Source organism: Argiope bruennichi, chromosome X1 (genome assembly GCF_947563725.1).
Source record: "Argiope bruennichi chromosome X1, qqArgBrue1.1, whole genome shotgun sequence".
Lineage (NCBI taxonomy): Eukaryota > Metazoa > Arthropoda > Arachnida > Araneae > Araneidae > Argiope > Argiope bruennichi.
Genome location: NC_079162.1, coordinates 49,180,723 through 49,200,916, shown reverse-complemented (window position 1 = coordinate 49,200,916; position 20,194 = coordinate 49,180,723). Strand labels below are relative to the sequence as shown.

General features: G+C 27.7%; 1 protein-coding gene across 5 annotated transcripts in view; it reads right to left on the bottom strand.

The window, feature by feature from the left end:
• Positions 1-20,194, bottom strand: part of LOC129958594 (nucleolysin TIAR-like) — a 1,061,871-nt gene that overhangs the window by 68,152 nt on the left and 973,525 nt on the right. For all 5 annotated transcript variants that reach the window (XM_056071175.1, XM_056071177.1, XM_056071176.1 and 2 more), the window contains 2 exons: positions 19,922-20,030; positions 15,069-15,164 (listed from right to left, as the gene is read on the bottom strand). In XM_056071175.1, coding sequence (XP_055927150.1) covers positions 15,069-15,164; positions 19,922-20,030 — 205 coding nt within the window. The remainder of the gene's footprint in view (positions 1-15,068; positions 15,165-19,921; positions 20,031-20,194) is intronic.

Here is a 20,194-nt window from a genome sequence, read left to right as displayed (position 1 = left end):
TTGAATCAGCTTCCTTTCCTCTGAGAATTTCCAAGTGCTCTAAAATAGGTTAAATTATTAATGATTAGTTAAGACTTAATAAGTTGCATCTAGTCTAAATAAGTCTTGTTGTACATGATTGATAAAATATCTTTTTCTATTTCAAATTCAAAATGGTTTAATAAAATTAAACTTGCAGGTTTAACTTAGATTTTTTTTAAAAAAAGAATCAGTGACGCTCAGAATGGAATGCAGATTTTACGAATAAATGACTTTGTTAATATTATATGATCTTCAGCTATATACCCCGCGATTTCCCTTGGTTAGAGTGCATACCTTCAACTTATGGGAGCGTTAAATTACATTATACTAAGATAATTTTGCATATCAATAACAACTGGCTTCGTTTCAAAAATATCTGACTATATTCAAAAGTTTAAGTAGTGGTTTAAAAAATATATCTGGTGGTGGAGTAAGAATATGTGCTTAAAAATGTTTTATCCAAAATGAATGCAACTTTGTTTTTGACAAATATTATTCTTTTCCATAGGATGATATAAAAGGTTTCCCAATAGAATTTTTCTTCTGCGTTACAATACCGTACGGATTTAAAACCATTTAACAATTAGGGTTTAATTCCTAGCATCTGACCCTATGTATTTTTGTCTATTGCCCCTGCAGGACATTTTACTGTCCTCTTCTAAAGCTTTACTCTATGTATGATGGTTACTGCTAGAGGAGTAGTGAACCTCAAGGGCAATCGAATTCAATATTAGAATTTATCTCTGAATTACCTGACAAGAAAATTAGCTATTTTGTGTTTCGACAAAATATTTAAATTTATCCTTTGAAAAAAGAACTTTATGAAAGATTATCAACTTTTAATGTTGAGTTTAAGGATATTATAACTTGATCAGTTGATAGAAATTGTGATTAAAGGTGCCAAGACTCTTTTAAATGAACATACACAAATGTGAAAAATATCGACTGCACTTTTTTATTTTCATTTTTTCTAACTAATATAAAGCAATAATTGAGAGAACCTAAAATGAAGAAATAATTTAAAGCCGATATTATTTTTCTGAGTATATTATTAACTTCTGTTGTTTAGAATTTTCTGACAAAATTCAAGAAATTTTAGCAACAGAAACTAAAGGTAATTTCCATTATAAACCTGCCAAATTTGGTAAAAGTCTTAAAAATAAATTTGAGTTGTAAATCAATTTCATCAATTTCTCTCATTAAACTCAAACAATACCAACTCGATAAGAGAATTGTAGTAAGATAAGATAATGCAGCAAGATAAATAGTCAGATATCTTTAAAAATTTTGATTGAATAATCTGTTATAAATCATTTAATCAATCATAGCAAATGTTATTTAATGCTATTTAAAATAATTTGGACTTTAGTCCAAAAATATTAACCAAATAATATACTTTAAAATATTTGGACTATAATTTCTCAATAAATTCTGCCAATTTCTTAACAAAAAAAAATTAAAAATTATCAAACATTATTAGAAAAGCATATCAAAATTAAACTTTAGAGAAAGAATCTAACATCTTAAAAATTTGCCTGAATGCCCCATTGTTTCCTTAAACTTTTATTTGTCATAAAACAAATATCAATCAATGCCTTGAACATTTTTTTATTTAAAAATTTCCAACATTTCCTTCAGCAGTAATAACTCATTTATGTTATTGGTTTATTTAATGAGATAGATTAAAACGCTTCTGGCGGTAAACTTGAGCAAGTTTATTTCGAATAAAAAATTCACCGTTCGTGAGAGCATTGATTTTTTTTCCACCATAAACATAAAACTGCCGAATCATCGACAAAAGATCACCAATTATTCTTCCAATTAGTGAAACTTAAAAAGATATAACTTTTTTGATCGATTCTTACTTAGATCTTTTTAAAGAAAGAATATTCTTAAGATTTTAATCACGAACGAAGAGTTTATGGACTATAGTTGCAGCAATAAAGATTAAAATCAAGCAACTTTTTGAATGAAGCATTTTTATGACAGAAAGCAATAGATTGCAAAATAGTTTAGCTTCAGTTTCAAACTAAACAAAATATTTCAGTAGAATTTTATGTTATTGGAAGTGAGATAGTTAAGAATTAGAACTTTTTTCAATATTAACTTTTAAAACACCCATAAATATAACAGAGTGACATAATTATTAATAAAATATAAAAAATATTTCAGTGAATATTTTTTCATGATTATTTCTTAGTCATTAAAATTTCATAATTATGTATAATTGCTTGTTAGACATATTCCTTTTTCTAAACTGCCTTCCCAAGTGTGTACACGTGATTGACAGATCAAAGCATTGATGTCACGAGTAGACTTTAAAGAATTCTAAAGAAATGAAGTCTTCCATCATAGCTGTATGTGTTCATTGTTATTAAACAAAACATCAACCAAAGTATAACTATGGTTTATCGGGCATGGCAGTTGATGTAAATATTTGTCGAAGAAGACTTCAAATAAGCTATAAGAAAGCAATTTTAAGACTGCCTCAAAGAATTCTAAACATAAAAGAATAAATCAATATCTATGTTACTGCATAACTAACATTCCTTTAAAAAACATTTACATTGGAAAACGGAAAATGCCAATGTTTCTTTTGATAGAATCGGATAAGTATTTCCGACTAAAAATGACTTTCTTGAATTGGTGTATATTAAACGAATGCTGCATCAAATCTGGATCTATTATTGCAAAAGGTCAAACAGCATTTAACAATGAGTTCTCAATGCGAACTGTAATAAATATTAGAAGTAATTTTAGAAATGAAAAAAGGAAAGAAATCAACACTCCAGAGAAGAAAAATTTAGCAGATAATTCTAGCGAATTTAAATTGTTTCGTTATTATTCACTATCTCAGGTGTATAAATGTTTTGGCGTTAAAATAAACGTTTTATATGTACATTTTTTGACTGAAATTTAAGACCTAAGTAAACCACAAAACTCTTGATATATCTAAAAAAATTAAAGTGAAATATACTGTGCATATATCAGAAATCCTACTGAGTGTACCAAATCATCATCATCATCATCATCATCTTAATTATTCACATTTTATGGTAGATTTCCGTTTGAAATAAAACCACTTCTAAATTTTTAAGTGATGCTTATAATGAATGGTCACTAAATGCAAATAATTAATAAAATAAGTATGATGGACATAAGAATCTTAAAGAATTTGCCCCTGAAACATTTAATAAAATTCTTGCATTGAGTTCTATTCATAGTTAAATTTAGAACTAATCAAACAGATAATCATTCCGCGTTTTGATAGAAATGTTCGACAAAATTATGAAAGATATGCATGACACAGAATATGTTTTCTACATATACAATCTTGTAGAAAACTTGTAAAAGGAATGGGCTCATAAAACCACATATTTTTTAAAAATGGAATCTTCTTTAAAAATACGACAAAAACCGAGTTTATGCACACCATATTGAATCCAAAATAACAAACTCCAAAATGTGTCAGTGATGAAAAAGAAGCCCGATTGGCAAGAGAGAGGAGAGCAATTTGGTCAGGATTTATTACTTTTTATCTTCTAGTATAGAAAGGCAAAGAAAAATGATCTACATTCACAAGGGGAAATGGCCTAACATTTGATCTAATGAAACCTTCTTTCAATATAAACCGATTCAAAAGCGAAAGAATTTGTCACTCACTCAAGCATCCATGGGCCTTTTTATCTGACATCCTTCTAACGCTAGGGAGATAAGAAGTTAATACTAACGAAGTCAGGACCGTAAAAGTGACGGTTGCAGCGGTACCGTAAATGAAATATTTTTTTCCGCGACCTAACGAAGTGCGCTTCTCGTTTTGAATTATGCTGGTAAAGTGGACGTCAGCAATTCATCGTGAGCGAGTTTGTTTTCAATAAATTTTTATCATTTCTATTAGATTTTTAAAGCTGGCTTAGCACGACCAGGAGATATTACCTTGTCAGTGTGGCCGTAATGAAGTCGAGGACGATAAAGAGGTTTTGCTAATAATAAAACCGCATTGCTAAGCCATACTTAGCGTGCAATCACTGCCTGGCACTTAAAGAAGATTGAGATGGTCCATCCGGCTTGTAAATTTCACCGATATTGTAATAAGTGTCGGGGACGCCTTGTAATACGGCTTTGCTAATCAAGCTAGCGCTTAAAAGTGTGGCTGCCGAGGCTCGTAATTTCCAACTGGAGCAACTCGCTTCCTATGGCAAGAGTAATGGCTCTATTACCGAATCTTGGCTAAGCGGTGGGGGTGAGACAGGGGGAATCCCTGTGCTGTTAAAGTTTTGTCTCGTGGTAACTGTGATTGAAATAGTTCAAGGCAGGAAAATGAAATTGGTGAACGCGATCGAAGGCAATTAAATTCTCTTGTGACCCTTTCTGGAAGGTTCCTATTGCCTAATGAAAAGACATTCCGAACTGAGATATGAAAAGAGCCAATCAAAAATCTTTGAAGGAGGATAATTTTTATCATTTGTCAATGCGGAATTTAGTTCCCAATCCTTTCGGGTGTAACGCTATCCGTTCCGGAGAAATATTAATCGATTCGGAAAAGTTCGGATACTTTTGGTGAGAAATTGCCGATATATATTTCGAAAAGATAGGTGCATGTTTTTCCGGAATAATTGTTCGGCCAAATATGTGTCGATAAAAGAGTTTTGTTAAGAAGAGGTCGACAGCGGATTAAGTCAGTCTGAAAGATAAGGAAGAAAGCATGTCGTTTTAGAAATATTGAGAGAGTTTAAAGCAAAACTGTTTTTTAGTATTAAAAAGGATTTTAAGAGGTACAATTTTATGAAATATGAATCATTTAACTAGGAGTTTTAAGGACATGAAAGGAATTGCATTCAACAGTTACATTTTTAGTTTAAATATTTTGAAAAAATAAGAGTGTTTTTTGATATGAAACCTGTCAATGCGTACACGCACTCATTTCCTGAAATTTATATAAAAATCTATATTTTTTCCGGAAAATTTTAAATAAGAATGAAATAATATCTTCATATGCATCTTACAGAATAATGGCAAAGATTTAATAATAATCATCATCCATTCATATGTAAACTATTTTGTTTTCAAAACTTTTAGTCAATAGCGAAAAAAATGAGTTTTTTTTTATTTTTCCAAATCATTTTTTATAACTTTTTGATTTTGAAAATTATTTTAATATTCTAATTAAAAAAATTCAAGTCATTCAGACTTAATATACGTCATATGCACTTCACAAATAGAGATATACATTATTCACCTGGCATAAGACAACGTGCAGTTAATTATTAGACGACATGCGTAGTTTAATTTGCGATTTGACTGTGACATCATTTGAATTAATTTCATAAATTCAAATTTAACTAAATGATATTCTGCTTTATTTTTTTTAAAAATCTTTTAATTCCGAAACTTTTTGGGTTACAGGAATTTGAATCTAACAATAATTTGCAAATTTTCAAAGATTAAACCTAAAACCATGCATTTAAATTTTAACGAAAAATTTTCACAATTTCTTTTATTACCAAATGCATAACACTTATTTCTAATCCTTAAAAAGCAAACTCAAAAAAAATCTCTGAATTGGATTTCATGGAATTTTTTCGAGAAATGCAAGGAAAGACAAAATTACAAAATTTCTTGTTTGCTGTTGAGTGAATGGAATAATGAAAATGCAACAAGAAATATAAATAAATATATACTAGATATGTCCATTTATATGTGAAAATTATGCTATCAGATCTGGAGATATTTTTTATAGTAATTTATTTCAATATGTTTATATGACTTTTTATATAGGGTGGCCAGAAAAAAAAACTTTTTATTTTGAAGCATCGACAGCTAAAAATATGAAAGAAATGAAACCAAATTTCGTATGTTTTCTGTGTAAGCCACAAGGAGATAAATTTCACATGAAAGAATATAGTTTAAAAAATCACAGATAAGAGTGACATTGGCGCTGTAGCTGTGTCAGCTTTCAGAATGAATAGGGAATGGCATTATGCCACTTGTCATTAATATTCGAACGATAAAAATTGAACATACAGAAATGAATGACGTGCAGAATGAAGTTTACAGAATATAAACTTTTTTCAACATTAGAATCCCTTGACCTGTACGCAACATTTTTAATGCTCCGACTTTTTCTGTATACAAGACATTATCTCTGATTCCCTGTGAACATAACGATGAACGATTTAATACAAAATTTGCTTTCTGGCTTACGAATGCATCATCAATTCTATCCATTAAATTGGCTTGAACATTAAATACAAGAACTCAAGCATGAGTTCTTGTATTTAATGTTCAAGCCTTCAGTAATTATTATTTATTAATTAATTATTAAGCTTAAATTTGATGAGATATTAAGGACAGGTCGAATGAACTTGCGGCTGATGTTTTGCTGACAAGAATCAATTTCTACTATTAGTTCACACTCTCCCTATATATATTTATATATCTTGCTCAAATTTTCAATCGTTAATAAAATACTTTTTATTCATCCACTCAAGTTCAAATACATTTTTTAAACTTGTAGTGGATGACCCGATGTTAATACAGCTTTTTAAAATATTAATTCATTAATTAAATTTAATTAATTTTTAATACTTTAAATAGAGTTTTAGCAGTTTGCAATGAAAATTGAAATCAACAGGCAGTAGCGCAATCGGTAAAATGCAAGGATTTCAGTATTTTTCACGTGAAGGTGAAGAATGCGAGTTCAGTTCTTGCAAAAATCAATAATTTTTTTGATACTTAAGAATTTTTTTTGATAATTATTTAATAAAAAGTAACTAAAATAAAATTTTTCTTTGTTGACATAAGTAGGAATCGAATTAATTTTTTTATATATATTACTTGTTTTAACACTGATGAAGTGCTAATATATGAGATGTAAGTAAAAAAGTAGAAAAAGTTACAAAAATTAATGGATAACATGGATCTAACAATTGATTGTTATAGCTATAATGTGCCAGTTATTACATGCTCTAATTTTTTTTCTGGATCCAATGAAATGTATTTAATGGTAGTTTACAAAACATATTTTAGCTAAAGAGATTAAATGAATTATCATTATGGAATATCTCTTTGCGTTTTTTATGTAATATTTACTTTTATTTATCACATTATTATTTTTTTTGCGGAGAAACAGCTGGATTTAAGAGAAGACAGTAAATTATTTGAATTTTTAATTCCGTTGCTTGTTCCAGAACAGCCTGAATACCAGATATGTAGTTTCTTACTTTCATTTTTTGGCCACACTTTTTATTCCATATTACTTTTTTTACTTTCTACTACTACACGAAGATAAATATTTTAATCGTCAAAAAATTAGACCACTAAAATTTGGCTAATTTTCTCCTTTCAGACATTTTTCAGTCCAAAAAATACATTTTTTAATTATCTCTGATTCCCTGTGAACATAATACAACAATATTTGAACTAGACAAATTAAACTTTGTATGTAGTCTTAAAATCATATTTATAGATTTCTATCAAATTTTGAACGAAATCCATACACTGGATGTTTGTCTAGCCGAGTTCATGTGAGCAGGGTAACTGGAAAACGAAGAGAAATACATGGATAAAATTTGACACGATGATTAAAGTGTATTAAGTGTACTGACCGTCTGTCAGTCTATACGTTCTCATGCATGAAAGCACGGCAATCTAAAAACAAACGACTTAAATTAAATCTGGTAACTGATCTTGATGCTAATATTGTAGTCCTGTGACAAATTTTGGTTTTATTCGGCCGAAACAAAGGCATCCAAAATACATACTTGGCTTCCTTCATTATTCTACGAAAGAACAAGAGGCTCATGTGGGGAACTCTGAAAATAAAAATTCAAATACTTATGACGTTTACGGCCACGCCCAAGGTCCATACATTTTATGTGAGAGGACAGGGAATATCGCCTTTATTAGAGATAATGCGAGAAAGTTTCGCGAAGACCACTCATTCAGTTTTTTAAAGAATCTATCTTCCCATGCTTTACACAATCTGCTTACAAATTTTGGTTTCATTTCTTTCCTTAGTTTTAGCCGCAGTTGTTTCGAAAGAGGAAAAAATATTTTATGATCTCCCTTTACATTTTAATTTGATATATGCGCATACTTTCTAACAAATTTCTAAGCTGAAAATACTTTTATGCTCAGTTTTTTCCCAACAACAAATCTAAGGAAGTTATACACGGGAAAAAAAGCCAAATTCATGTATAACAAACAATTCTATCCGAATCAAAGAAAAAAAAACAGCCAATATAAGGAGGTTTATATTCTTTCCTACTTTATAATCAAAAAATAGAAAATTAATTTGTGAAGTGCGTTTCTTAAAATAAGATTTCAGATTATCATTTGACGAAACAGCTATATTGTGAAATGCAATGGAAGCTGCCACTACGCAATCTTTATATATCTTACATGAGGCGTATGCACGAAAATTTGTTTTATCTAGACGTCTAGTCTAGAGAATAATAAATGCACATTTTTATGTATAAATAATAGGAATATTTATTATTAATAACAATGCATCATGTTGACTATTATGATACTTATTTTGCATTGTCTTTCAGAAATATAATTAAATTTAGCTTTTTTGTCGTTATGCATTTCATTATAACGAGCATTGTGAAAATATGACGAAATTTTTCTCTTGTTCGCACAAATATTGCATTAATTTGAAATTCATGTGAAATCTTTTGTTTTCTTTTAAATAAAATTTCAGCGAAACCAATTTGGAAAGTTAAAGATTTCACTTAGAAAATATATTTCTAGGAAAATATTTTGATTTGGGTAAACATGGTTTGTCTGGTTCATTTTAAGTTACTATTTAAAATCAAATGCTTTATTATTAATTCCAATAATTCAATGCATGAATTATATATTTGTTGTATGAGATGAATGTAGTGGTTTTATATTCGCTTGTTTAAAATGAATGCATATGAAATTATTCAAATTCAATATGTAGTACTTCAAATTACAAATACTACGTATTCATCTCGTACATATTGTTCATTATTTTAGACATTTCTTTGAAGTTAATATATCATAATTTTGTTTAATAGTAGAAGTTAATTCCAGAATGCATGTATTACATATTCTTCTGTTTGTTTCAGATTTTATGTGGTAATTTGCTTCTTTATATGTTACAATTAATAAATTAAATACAGCCTGTTTATTATGCTCAATTTCTCTATAAAAATGAAATGTATATTTCATATTAGTATTTTGACAGAATACTATTTAATAACACGGATGATGATATTATTAATAACACTGAATATAAATAAGTTACAATTACGATATTGAAAGAGAATTTAATTATTTATATTCTTTGAATAAAAAAAATAATGTCTCATCAGAATTATTTCAAATTAAGCTAGAATAAGAGCATAGTAATTGATTATATTTTTGTATATATAAGAAGAATAGTTTGATGATAATTTTGATGACGATTTAGAAGCATTTTTTGATAATTAAATGTAAATCCTGCAAACTTTAAGTGTTATAACATTTTTATTGGATATCTTATAAACATTTTTAATGGCGCTAAATGGATTTTAATTAACAACTTGTACAGTATATTATTAAAATGTGACTAAATATTTATATAAAGGATATTAGTATACTGAATGCAATTTTTTAAGATAATTTAAAGTATCAGAATAAACGACATTTGTCGCAAAAGATTTGAAGGTGATAAATTTGGATGATTCAAAATTTAATTTATAATGATAAGACATAATAACTGTTTCATTGCATTTTAAGTTGTTTGAAGTACATATTAGATCAAAATTTGAATAAAAACATATGCATTCATATGCAGTATATCATAAACATATGCATTACACAAATATAAAGCGGATTAAATATGAATGCAAGTAGATAAATGGATATGCACTCGTAATTATTAAAGTCGACATCAAAATAAGTGATTAAAGATCTAGAAGTATTGTTAAAATGAAAGATGTTTTATCCAAATGGAAAAGAACATTGATTAATATATTATAAGATTAATCATCTAAGTCCTTTGTCTATATTCGATTGGATGTAAGTTTACAAGTTAAAATGCTTGTAGAGCAAGATAACAATGTCGTATGCAGACGTAAATTTATTATAAACCGAAAAAGCTATTAAAACAGAAACAGCTGATTAAAATTTTTCCATTCAAAATTATTTATCATTCAGTAAATTACAAAATTATTTATGTAAATGTGGTTTTCCTGTAATCAATAAGATATGGTTTTCACCGTATTTTTTTATAGAATTAAAATATGATAACTCTTTCAGTGAAATAGCAAAGCTAAAAGAAAATACAAATAATTTTTTTTGTCTAGATTGGTTAAGCAAATGGTTATAAAATTATTCGCCTAGATATCATTTCTCTGTCTTCATTAGCGTGCGGATTTCTACCTGAACTTTTTATAGAATTAAGATGAAAACGCTTGTATTCATAAAGCAAAATGAAGCAAAAAAGTTAAAAAAAATTATTTTAAATTGTTTTTTTATCGAAACTAATTAAGTGTTAAAAGCATTTAAAATTTATGTGTTTAATTTAACCTTTCCTTACACTCCGTTGCATGAAGATACTCGACTGAATTTTTTGAAGAATTAACAATAATAAAGCAGGTATTCGTAAAGCAATGCTAAAACAAAACCGCAGTTTTGAAAATTTTGATCCCGATTGATTAAGTGTTCAGTGTATTGCAAAATTAATCATCGAAATGTCCTTTTCTTCGTACTTGGTAGCATTGTGTTTGATTTCCTATTACTGGCGGGAAGCGAAACAACGTTACAACGTATAAATAAAAAGACTGATAAAAAAAAAGATTGTTTTGTGTTGGGAGACAAATGTTTAATCAATAAAAAACAGGGATGTTTTCAGTTATGACGGAAACTACAGCTATTAGTCAGTCCCGAAATGAAACTGGGAAGGAAAAGGTGCTTAGACGCAGCTTATATCGTCTAATATGGGAATACACTGCCCCCAGGTTCCGCTAAATGAGCCCTAGTCACGGGAGCACCCGTCAAGACAAATTACTGCTACAGGATGAGAAAGGATGGAGAAAAAAATGCCCACATGCACACACATACACACTCTGAGCCCATTTTTGGAACACCAAAGATTTCCCCCCAGAGTTTTAAGAGGTTGAACCCTCGTTCGTTTATCAAGGCGCATTCTTTCGTTGCTGATACACGAAAACTTTTCGCGTTTCAATACGTTATTTTGTTTGTTACATTGATTGTCCTTTTTTTTTTTACTTACCGGTTGTTCTGTATTGTGAAACATTCCTTTGTATCAGCATTGATGGATCTAGCGTTTTAAACTCCGATAAGTTAGACTTCCGCAGCTGCTGGAAAGGAGAAGATGGGATTTGTCGAGGCTTTATCACCAGCCAATGAAGCAAGTCGATAGAGCGGAATGTTAGTTAAGGTAAAAGATGACTTTGCGGTTAATTGCAAGGGAATCGGAATCTTATTTTTTTTTTAAGTCTGTCTTATCTTTAAAATATTCACGCTTCAATTGAACATTTAGAAAATAAAAGATCTTCTTTTAATAAGGGACGTTTTAATTATGATTCATTTCTTAACATTTTTGAGCAGATGATTTATTTCATTAAGAAAGTTGGTTGTTGATTGTGGTGCTTCATAATTATCGCGATAATGAAATTTTTTAATTCAAAATTACACAAGCCCTGAAAAAAAGCGAGCAAAGGATATGAATTCAGCATTAGTTCCTTAAAGCATCAATGAAAAACAAAGGAGCTTATATTTTTCATCGATTTTCTATTGTGCTTTAGTTTGCTTTTTTCGTAACATTTAAGTAAACTATAGTATCGTGCTCGGTTTAACTCGATTGTAAACTTAATTTTGATTCGCATTTTTTTTTAAACCTGCAACTGATTTGAGGTTGCTTAGATAAAAAGCTTCGCTCATACATGAAATATTTAGTGTATAAATTAATTGAATGCATTTATTAAATAAAACTAAAGTAATATTAAGAAAACAAATTTTTAATTTAGTTCTTCAGAACAAGACTATCCATAAATTTTGATTTTTGTAATAAATTTAAAGCTCCCCCTTGTTTTAATATATGTCATCTAAATTAAACTTCTGTAAATGATTAGATGGAAAAAGTGGGGTTTGTCGAAGCTATGTCTCTAGTCAAGTAAGCAAATCGATAGGGCGGAAATCTATCTAAAGTAGAAAAAAAGTTTTGTGCTTAAATTGAGAAGAATATGGAATTAAAAAAAATGAAATCTTTATTTTAATGAATAATAGTTTAATTTTATTTCGTTTATATAGGATTCCTAACTTTTCATTATTTTCATCTTCAGTGTTGCATCTGATGTCTAACCTCATTGTGGAGTTGAAAAATTTCTTGAAATCCTACAGATATTCTAGAAAGAGAGTAATGTACAAATATTTTGTAATATATTTTCTTAAGATTCTATTTTTCCTGTCAATTCTGCTATATAAATATATAGCATATATCTTTACATTAAGCGAGTATACGTCGGTGTGAAGAAAGATTTAAATTTTTTTTCATACAGCATTTCATTAAGCTGAGAGCTCGGTTGATAAGCAGCTAACTCAGCTGAGATGAAAAAGTTAATTTAAGCTGAAATTAGATTGTCATTTAGATTTTTGATATTGTTGGTTCCTTAAATATTTTCGTTAATGGAAAAAACTCCCAAAACCCGTTTTACCAATTTATGTAAAAAACAAAAATGTCTCTAAAAGTCTAGAAAAGAAAAAATTATTTATAGAAGTAATAAAGATGAACATCAGATTCAAGTAAAAATATTCATTATGGCTAACTAAGACCTAAAAAAATATCATCTGTTTTTATTTGGGCGTATTTCTCATGAAATTGAAGTACTTAAAGGTGGAATATTCCAATATAATCCTCTAAATCCTATCTATGATACAATTTAAAATATAATAAATAGAAATTTAAAAAAATCCAAATATGATAGATGATGACAAATAAGAAATTTTTCTTATTAATATTTCCAGTTATCAAGATACGCGTTTATGCTTTGAAACACTTTAATAACTGTCCTTTGTCATATATAACTACCTTTTTTCATTGCAAAGGCTATGTAATTTTTGAAATACATTAAAATATGAATTATTTTTTCTAAAGAAAAAAAAGGGGGGGGGGGTTCGTTCGAAAACGGCTTGCATTTATTTTCCTTTTCTACTTTTTTATATTCTTATGCACTAGATGTTAGCAAATCAATATAACATGATTTAATGGAATGGGTCAGCATGCATTTAAACAATTTTTTCAAAAAATGTTGAAATTGAACCAAAAAAAATGCCTTTGAATTTTCGGTAGTAGAAACAGATATGAATATCATAGCATGAAAATAGAACTTTGTTGCTTTTAATCAAATATTTTATAAAACTAAAAAACAGCTTGCTATTTCAACAAAATCAGAAATTTTAATTTATAAACATATTAACATATAATAAATAAAAATATTAGTAAAATTACAATTTTTAAATTCAAAATAGAAAACAATCATCAAAGAAACAAAGTACGAAATAAATAACATCAAACAACAACACAATAATTTATTTAAATACAAAGTAATTTCTAGGTTACTAGTTAGACATTTCACAACATAATTTTTTAAGACGTGCTCTTACCTTGAGAAAATTTTCAAATTTAAATTCCTGTTATAAATTTGAAACTAATTCCTGGGAAATTCTTTTATTCGTATTGAGAAAAGTTAAAAAAGTTTTTAATATACATAGAATACGAGGTATAACTTACCGGAAGTTTTCAATACCTTTACAAGAATTTTGAGTAAACAAAATTCTGAAAGGTAATTCTCGTTCGGTTATGTTCACAACTCGGCCTTATTAGATAAAAGAATTACCTACCTCAAAAATTCGTATCTGTTATTTTTCTTTCATTAGTCTACTTTGCACAATTTTCTACAATTTTTCTTACCTCAAATTTTATCTTTAAAGATTAAATATTTAATTCATCTTTTTCATATTAAACGATGATTATTTTTCAGATAATCTCACCTAAAATCAAACAAACATAAATAATCATTTATTACGTGAAGGCAGAAATATGAATAATAATACCTTGAACCTTAGTCATATAAACTGTATATTAAGAATTATATACGTTTTGTGGGATACTTACAATGATCATAATACCATTCACATCAAATTTAATTTTTTAAAAGGATGTATACATTACTATTAATTGAATCCATTTAAAGAAAAAAGTGTTAATGAGCCTCACATTTTAGCAGAATATTACCAGCATGATAGAGAAACTCACCTGAAAGAAAATTTACAAGTTATTAATTTATTTGACATCTAAACATTCATATAATTTTATTCTAAGTACATAAAATACAAATACATAAAACTATAGTACATTGGTTTGCAGTAATATAGAATATATTTAATTAATTAATATATTAAACCTTTGGGGGTAATGATTACTTTTTTGGAACTTTCTTGGGATTGTAGGAGGTAATCATATTGTTGTTTATAAGTAAATATGCATTTTTAATAATTTTTAAAGGTAGCAAATGACAACACATAGTCGTCTTTTATTATTCTTTTATTATACATAAATTAATTTCATTTATACAAATAAAAATAAGCCGTATTTGCCCTTCAAAGTGTTAAGATAAATTTTTCTGAAAAATTTATTATTTAGAATGAAAGCAATTTAACACAACTTTTAGAAATGACTTCATTTTTTTTCTTTTAGTAATTTGTATCTACTTATACGAAACATATTTTTTTAATTATCTACCTGTGTGCAATAATATTTGTCTATTATTGTCTCACTTCCAAAATATAAAAAATAAACAACTTTCTAAGCATTCACAATATTTAAAATACTAATGTTTCCTTAAAACAGGTGTAATAATTAAGAAAATCTTTGATTTGTTGCTACTTAGTATTTTTAAATTCTGCTGGTGATGAAACTGTAAAATTTTCATAAAAACAAATTCGAAAAAAAAAAAAAAAAAACACCTTAAGAATTAAAAAAAAAAAAAAAAAATGCTTCGGAAACTGACCTGATAAACCTTGAGTTATTCCACCACAATAGACCGTGCAGTTGGTAGGGCTGGACTGGTTGTAAACTTCATCAAATGTAAGTGGCTTGGCATTGGCTGAAAAAAATTGCTATATTTAGAATTTGTTTTTTTTTTAGATGTACAATCATTTGAAAACATGCGTATTCAGAAAAGGAACGATCATTAGAAAATGGATTGATTGAGGAAATGCACCATCATTAAAAAATGTGTTTATTCAAAGAATTTCAGTCATTAGAAGATGTGTTTGAAATGTAAAATTTTCTCAGAATTTAGTTTTTATAGATAAATATATTTTAGAACATGACGTTTACTTAAGATAATGAAACTTTTCATTTTTCATGTAAGTAATAAAAAAAACTATTTTTCATAATGTATTATAAAAAGAGATGAATTTAAATTTTTATAAATCTTAATTAGGGCAAAGCCATTTTATTTTAAATAATTTTCATCAAGTTTTCTGATTCATATATTTCCTTGCTTATAAATAAAGCTTTCGTTGAATGTGACAGCCTATTTGAATGATATTTCAATCAAATTATCCTTGTTATGCAAATCAGAATGCGTATTTTAGGGATAAATATAATTGCTAACACAGTTATTTCCAATTAATGAGCTCTTACATCTTCGAAATATTGTATAAAATTTAACTGGAAAACATCATACTTTACAATCATGAAAACATCAGCACAGAATTATCGCGAATCTAAATTTCCACTTTCTTATTGGCTTGACAACCAACGATTTCAATGAGGACCATTAGAACTAGCAGTTATAAAACTCCCAACACATTCTATATATTTAAGTCCCTTCTTTTCCTAAGATGAAAGATTGTTCTTTTTTTATGCATCTTTCCCTTTCCTTCGACAAACGACGGTGGAAAAAAAAAGAAGAAAAAAAAAAGAAGTTTGTTTTTAGGGAAGAAGGAACCATTTATTTTAAATTGCAAATGTTATCATTCGGTCACGTAATGCGGCATTTGGCGGAATGACAATTTATTAAACTTAGCAGAAAATCGCAGTTACTGTTTTGCTTATTGTTTCGTTCCATAAAGAGAACATAACTGCATTTCCTCCCTGCTTACTATTCTCATGCTCTTCAACTTCCTGTACATTAATGACCCACATAAGCTCGCAAATGCTTGCGAAGAATTGCATATTATGAATATTCGAATGACGCAGATATGATGAAAAAAATACAACCTTCTCGGCAGTATCTCTTTGTTTTTCGTTTTCGTACTTTGAAGTGTATCTGAATTTGGTTTTTATCACGTGTTTGGTTTATGAGAAACAGTAAGCGCTTTCAAACAAGGAGACATAAAAAAAATAAAACCAACAAATGTTATTTGTTTCTTTTGAATGTTATTTGTTCCGTTAAACAAGTAAGTATGATTCATTTTGGCTAGAAGCTATGGAACCTGACCGAAGACTTGTTAATAATGTATGCTTAAAAAATATTATGCTACAGATGTATGAATTCTAATTGGTGTAATGTGTTTTGACTTCAATGCCAGACTGAATTATTTTATTTCAATACTAAGATTTATATTATGTAGTGAAGTTTTCTTTAAATATGAAAGAAATATTATTTTGTATTTGAAGCAATGGAAGTTGATCGAAAATTTGTTGAAAACAAATATTAAAAGATTGTTATTTTACCAATGAACAGCTTCTCTACAAGTTCTAATTGAATAAAGTGCAATTTTGATATATTAATTTTTCTAAAAGTTGTTTAAAATAATTTCATTAATTTGAAATTAATATCACAAAATACCGAATATTTGTCAGTGAGTTTTTATTTGTTATAATAGAAGTACGTAAAATTGATTTGATTAGTTGAAGTGCATTGAATTAATACTTGCAATTAAGGCATGTAGAAGTACTTATTATTCTAATTGATTTTAATATAATTTTATTTTAATACAATATCAGATTAAATTTCCAGTGTTTCTGTAAGCTATAAAGACAGATTAATCTCCAGATGAATTAATGAAATTCAACCCAAAACTTCTAAATATTCTCTATTTAAGAAATTATTATATTTATGATGAATTCTAATTAAGCAAATAGCATTTATGTTTTATTTAATATAAATTTAATTAATTTAAATGAGAATTCGAAAAATAGTTTATGTTTTGAAAATATAATTGCAACAATTTTCTCCAATGAATTAATTTTTTTTAATCTTCGAAAATGAAACTGAAATGGTTATTACATTCTAATTAATCATTAAAAGCATGTGTCTAGCAATAGCTTATAACAATTTTTTGACATTAGGTCTGTATCAGCAACTCAATTAAGAATAGAGTCAAAATTGAAATGAATTTGTTTAGATATAAGATAATGAATGCTTTTTAAAAATTATTTATGAGAAATCCTATGATAAAAATAAATGGATTTCATTTTGCTCTCTAATTCATCTAAAAGGTATGATGCACAAACAACAATATCAATTGTATTTTCTCTCTAATAGTTTTATAAAGCATTATGTGCAAACGAATTATAAGTCGTATAGGGATTCAGTATTTGCATGATTAATCATGAAATTTATAATATTTTTCCTAAATCATACATGAAGCGTAATAAAATACATTGAATATTTGTATAAAATTAATTTCGTTCTTTATTTTTGAATTATTATTAGCATTTTTGCGTGAACTCCTATATTCCTTCATTCAAATTCATTTTAATTTTTCGTTTGATAGAAAATAATCTTGCATTTCTAATTCCATTGCTTTCGAAACATTTTTTACAGCTTAAATTCATATATGATGCAAATTCATTTTTAAAGGGTTATCTATAAAGGAACGTGATCCTGTATCATTCATTTAAAATGAACTTATTTTACCTAAATCATATTCTGTGCTACATTTGTTAAGACATTAGTTATTAATAATGTTCCTCAAAATTACTTATAGTTATGCAATTATTTTAATATTATCATATAAATGAAATGGACGAAATACATTCATTTTTCGTAAATGAATATATTATTATAGCCTTCATCTTCCCCTAAATGAATAGATTTCAATGCATTTATTTTGTGTAAATGAACATACTTTCGTGCATTGAATAGTAGTCTTGCTTTGAGATCTTTTAAAACATTGCCATCGAATCTTTGAAACTATTTCATATGCATATCATAATTCTGAAATTCTCCCGTACCATAGTTCTTTATTTTTTTATCGTATTCATTTTCTAATTACAAAGGATAATGTTTATTTTGCTTGAACTAAATTATGGTACTCCTGAGAGTGATATATGAAAAGAATAATGCATTATGTTATTTCATTTTCTGGCCAGGTGATGTTATTTTGAGAATAAAATATTTTGTGTGAATACTTCGCTTGTGTGAACATTACGCTTGCCAGAATTATTTTTATAAACATATTATTTCCTTAGAAATAATACCATTATTTTTTTTAAAAAAATGTCGAAAATTAATTAAAGAAAACTGTATTTAAAGAGTTTCTTTAAAAAGTTTGATGATGTATGCATAATTTATAGAGAATGGTAGTATATTTTTCGAATATGCTACCATTCTCAATGAAATATCCCAAATATTTACCAGTATTTTTTAAAAATAAACAGAAATGTTATTGGATTATAAGATTCCATAAGAAAAAAATGCTGTTTCAGTATTCAGTGCCGTATAAGTGGATCAAAATTATTATTATAAATGTGAAGCTGATCAAAGTCTGCTTGATACTTTGTTATTATTCTGATTATTTTCGCAGAGTTTTGCTTTTAAGTTTTAACTGGAAAACATTTTCTTTTATGTACAAAGAACTTTCTTTATAAAGAAGAAAATATCTTTCACTTTTGAAATGTATAAATATGTTTATATTTAATTAAAAATCTTCGAAAGCTACGGACTAGAATCAAAAGAGGTACTTTTTTGCTTATAAAAATACATTTCTATCTGCATAGTGCACAAGTTTTTCGCTTGAATAGGAGAAAATAATAGTGATTAAAAATTTTCAATTATTAAATAAAAAAAATAAAATTCAACATATTTTAATCTGTAATTAATTTTTATTATATTTTTTATGTATTTAGCTAAGTGTAATTTATAAAAAGGTGGATTTTAAAAGGTTTTTAAGGATGTTGATTGCAAACATATTCCCTCGTACAAATTTCGAACGATAAGTGACGCATATAATTGTGTACGCAAGAATAAAAATGCATGACTATATGAAACGGAAATGAAAATTTTACCAATTTATCACTTTTCTGTAAAATTGCCACTCATGTTGAGGCAATTGTTCCAGAGCTTGATTACTTTGAAACTCCCGGTCTCATGGAACGCCATCGGCCTGTATGAAGTCGCCATGACCTAAGAGGAATCTCTTCATGGATTTGAATAAATGAAAATTTGAGGTTCACAAGTCCAGAGTTACATGGTGGATGCTCCATGGGAGGTGTTCTATGAGACCAGGATTTTCAAATTGATCCAGAATTGGCACAAATACCTCAACATAAATGATAATAATGCAGAAAAGTAATAAATTGATAATACTTTCATTTTTGTTTCATATTGTCACGCACTGCATATTTTATTATTTTGTACAAAATTATATGCGTTATTTGCTGATACGCACTCGTTTTTTAAGTGTTGTTCAGCAAATTCTCTGGTAAAAAAACTAGCAAGATAATTTCACCAGCGGTCAGGGACAATATTCTTTATTTAATTTATTTGGGAAGTTTTTTTTTTATTATTGATTGTAGATTAACTCTCTAAAATAACTTCGTAAAATAAAATTACTTAGCCAGAGCTTTTAAAAGAAAAAGTATTTTTTTTTTATAATACAAGGACATAAAATAAGAGAAACTTACTGTCGTTTTGAGAACGATTGGCAGGTGGTTTCCTTGTTGCCCAGTTGGTGCGAATTGCTCGACTCCCAAGCCACTGGCCATTCATCGTTCCTATCGCATTCTCAGCGTCCTGGAATAGGGAAAAAACAATTGTATATTGGCATGAAAAATTATGATTGCTCAATTTCGAAGTTCTTCGGTGGTTTTTCAAAATAACACTATAAATATATTTAATTTTAATATACCGAAAAAAATGGTAATAAATAAAAAAAAAATGTGAATTATTTTCAACTT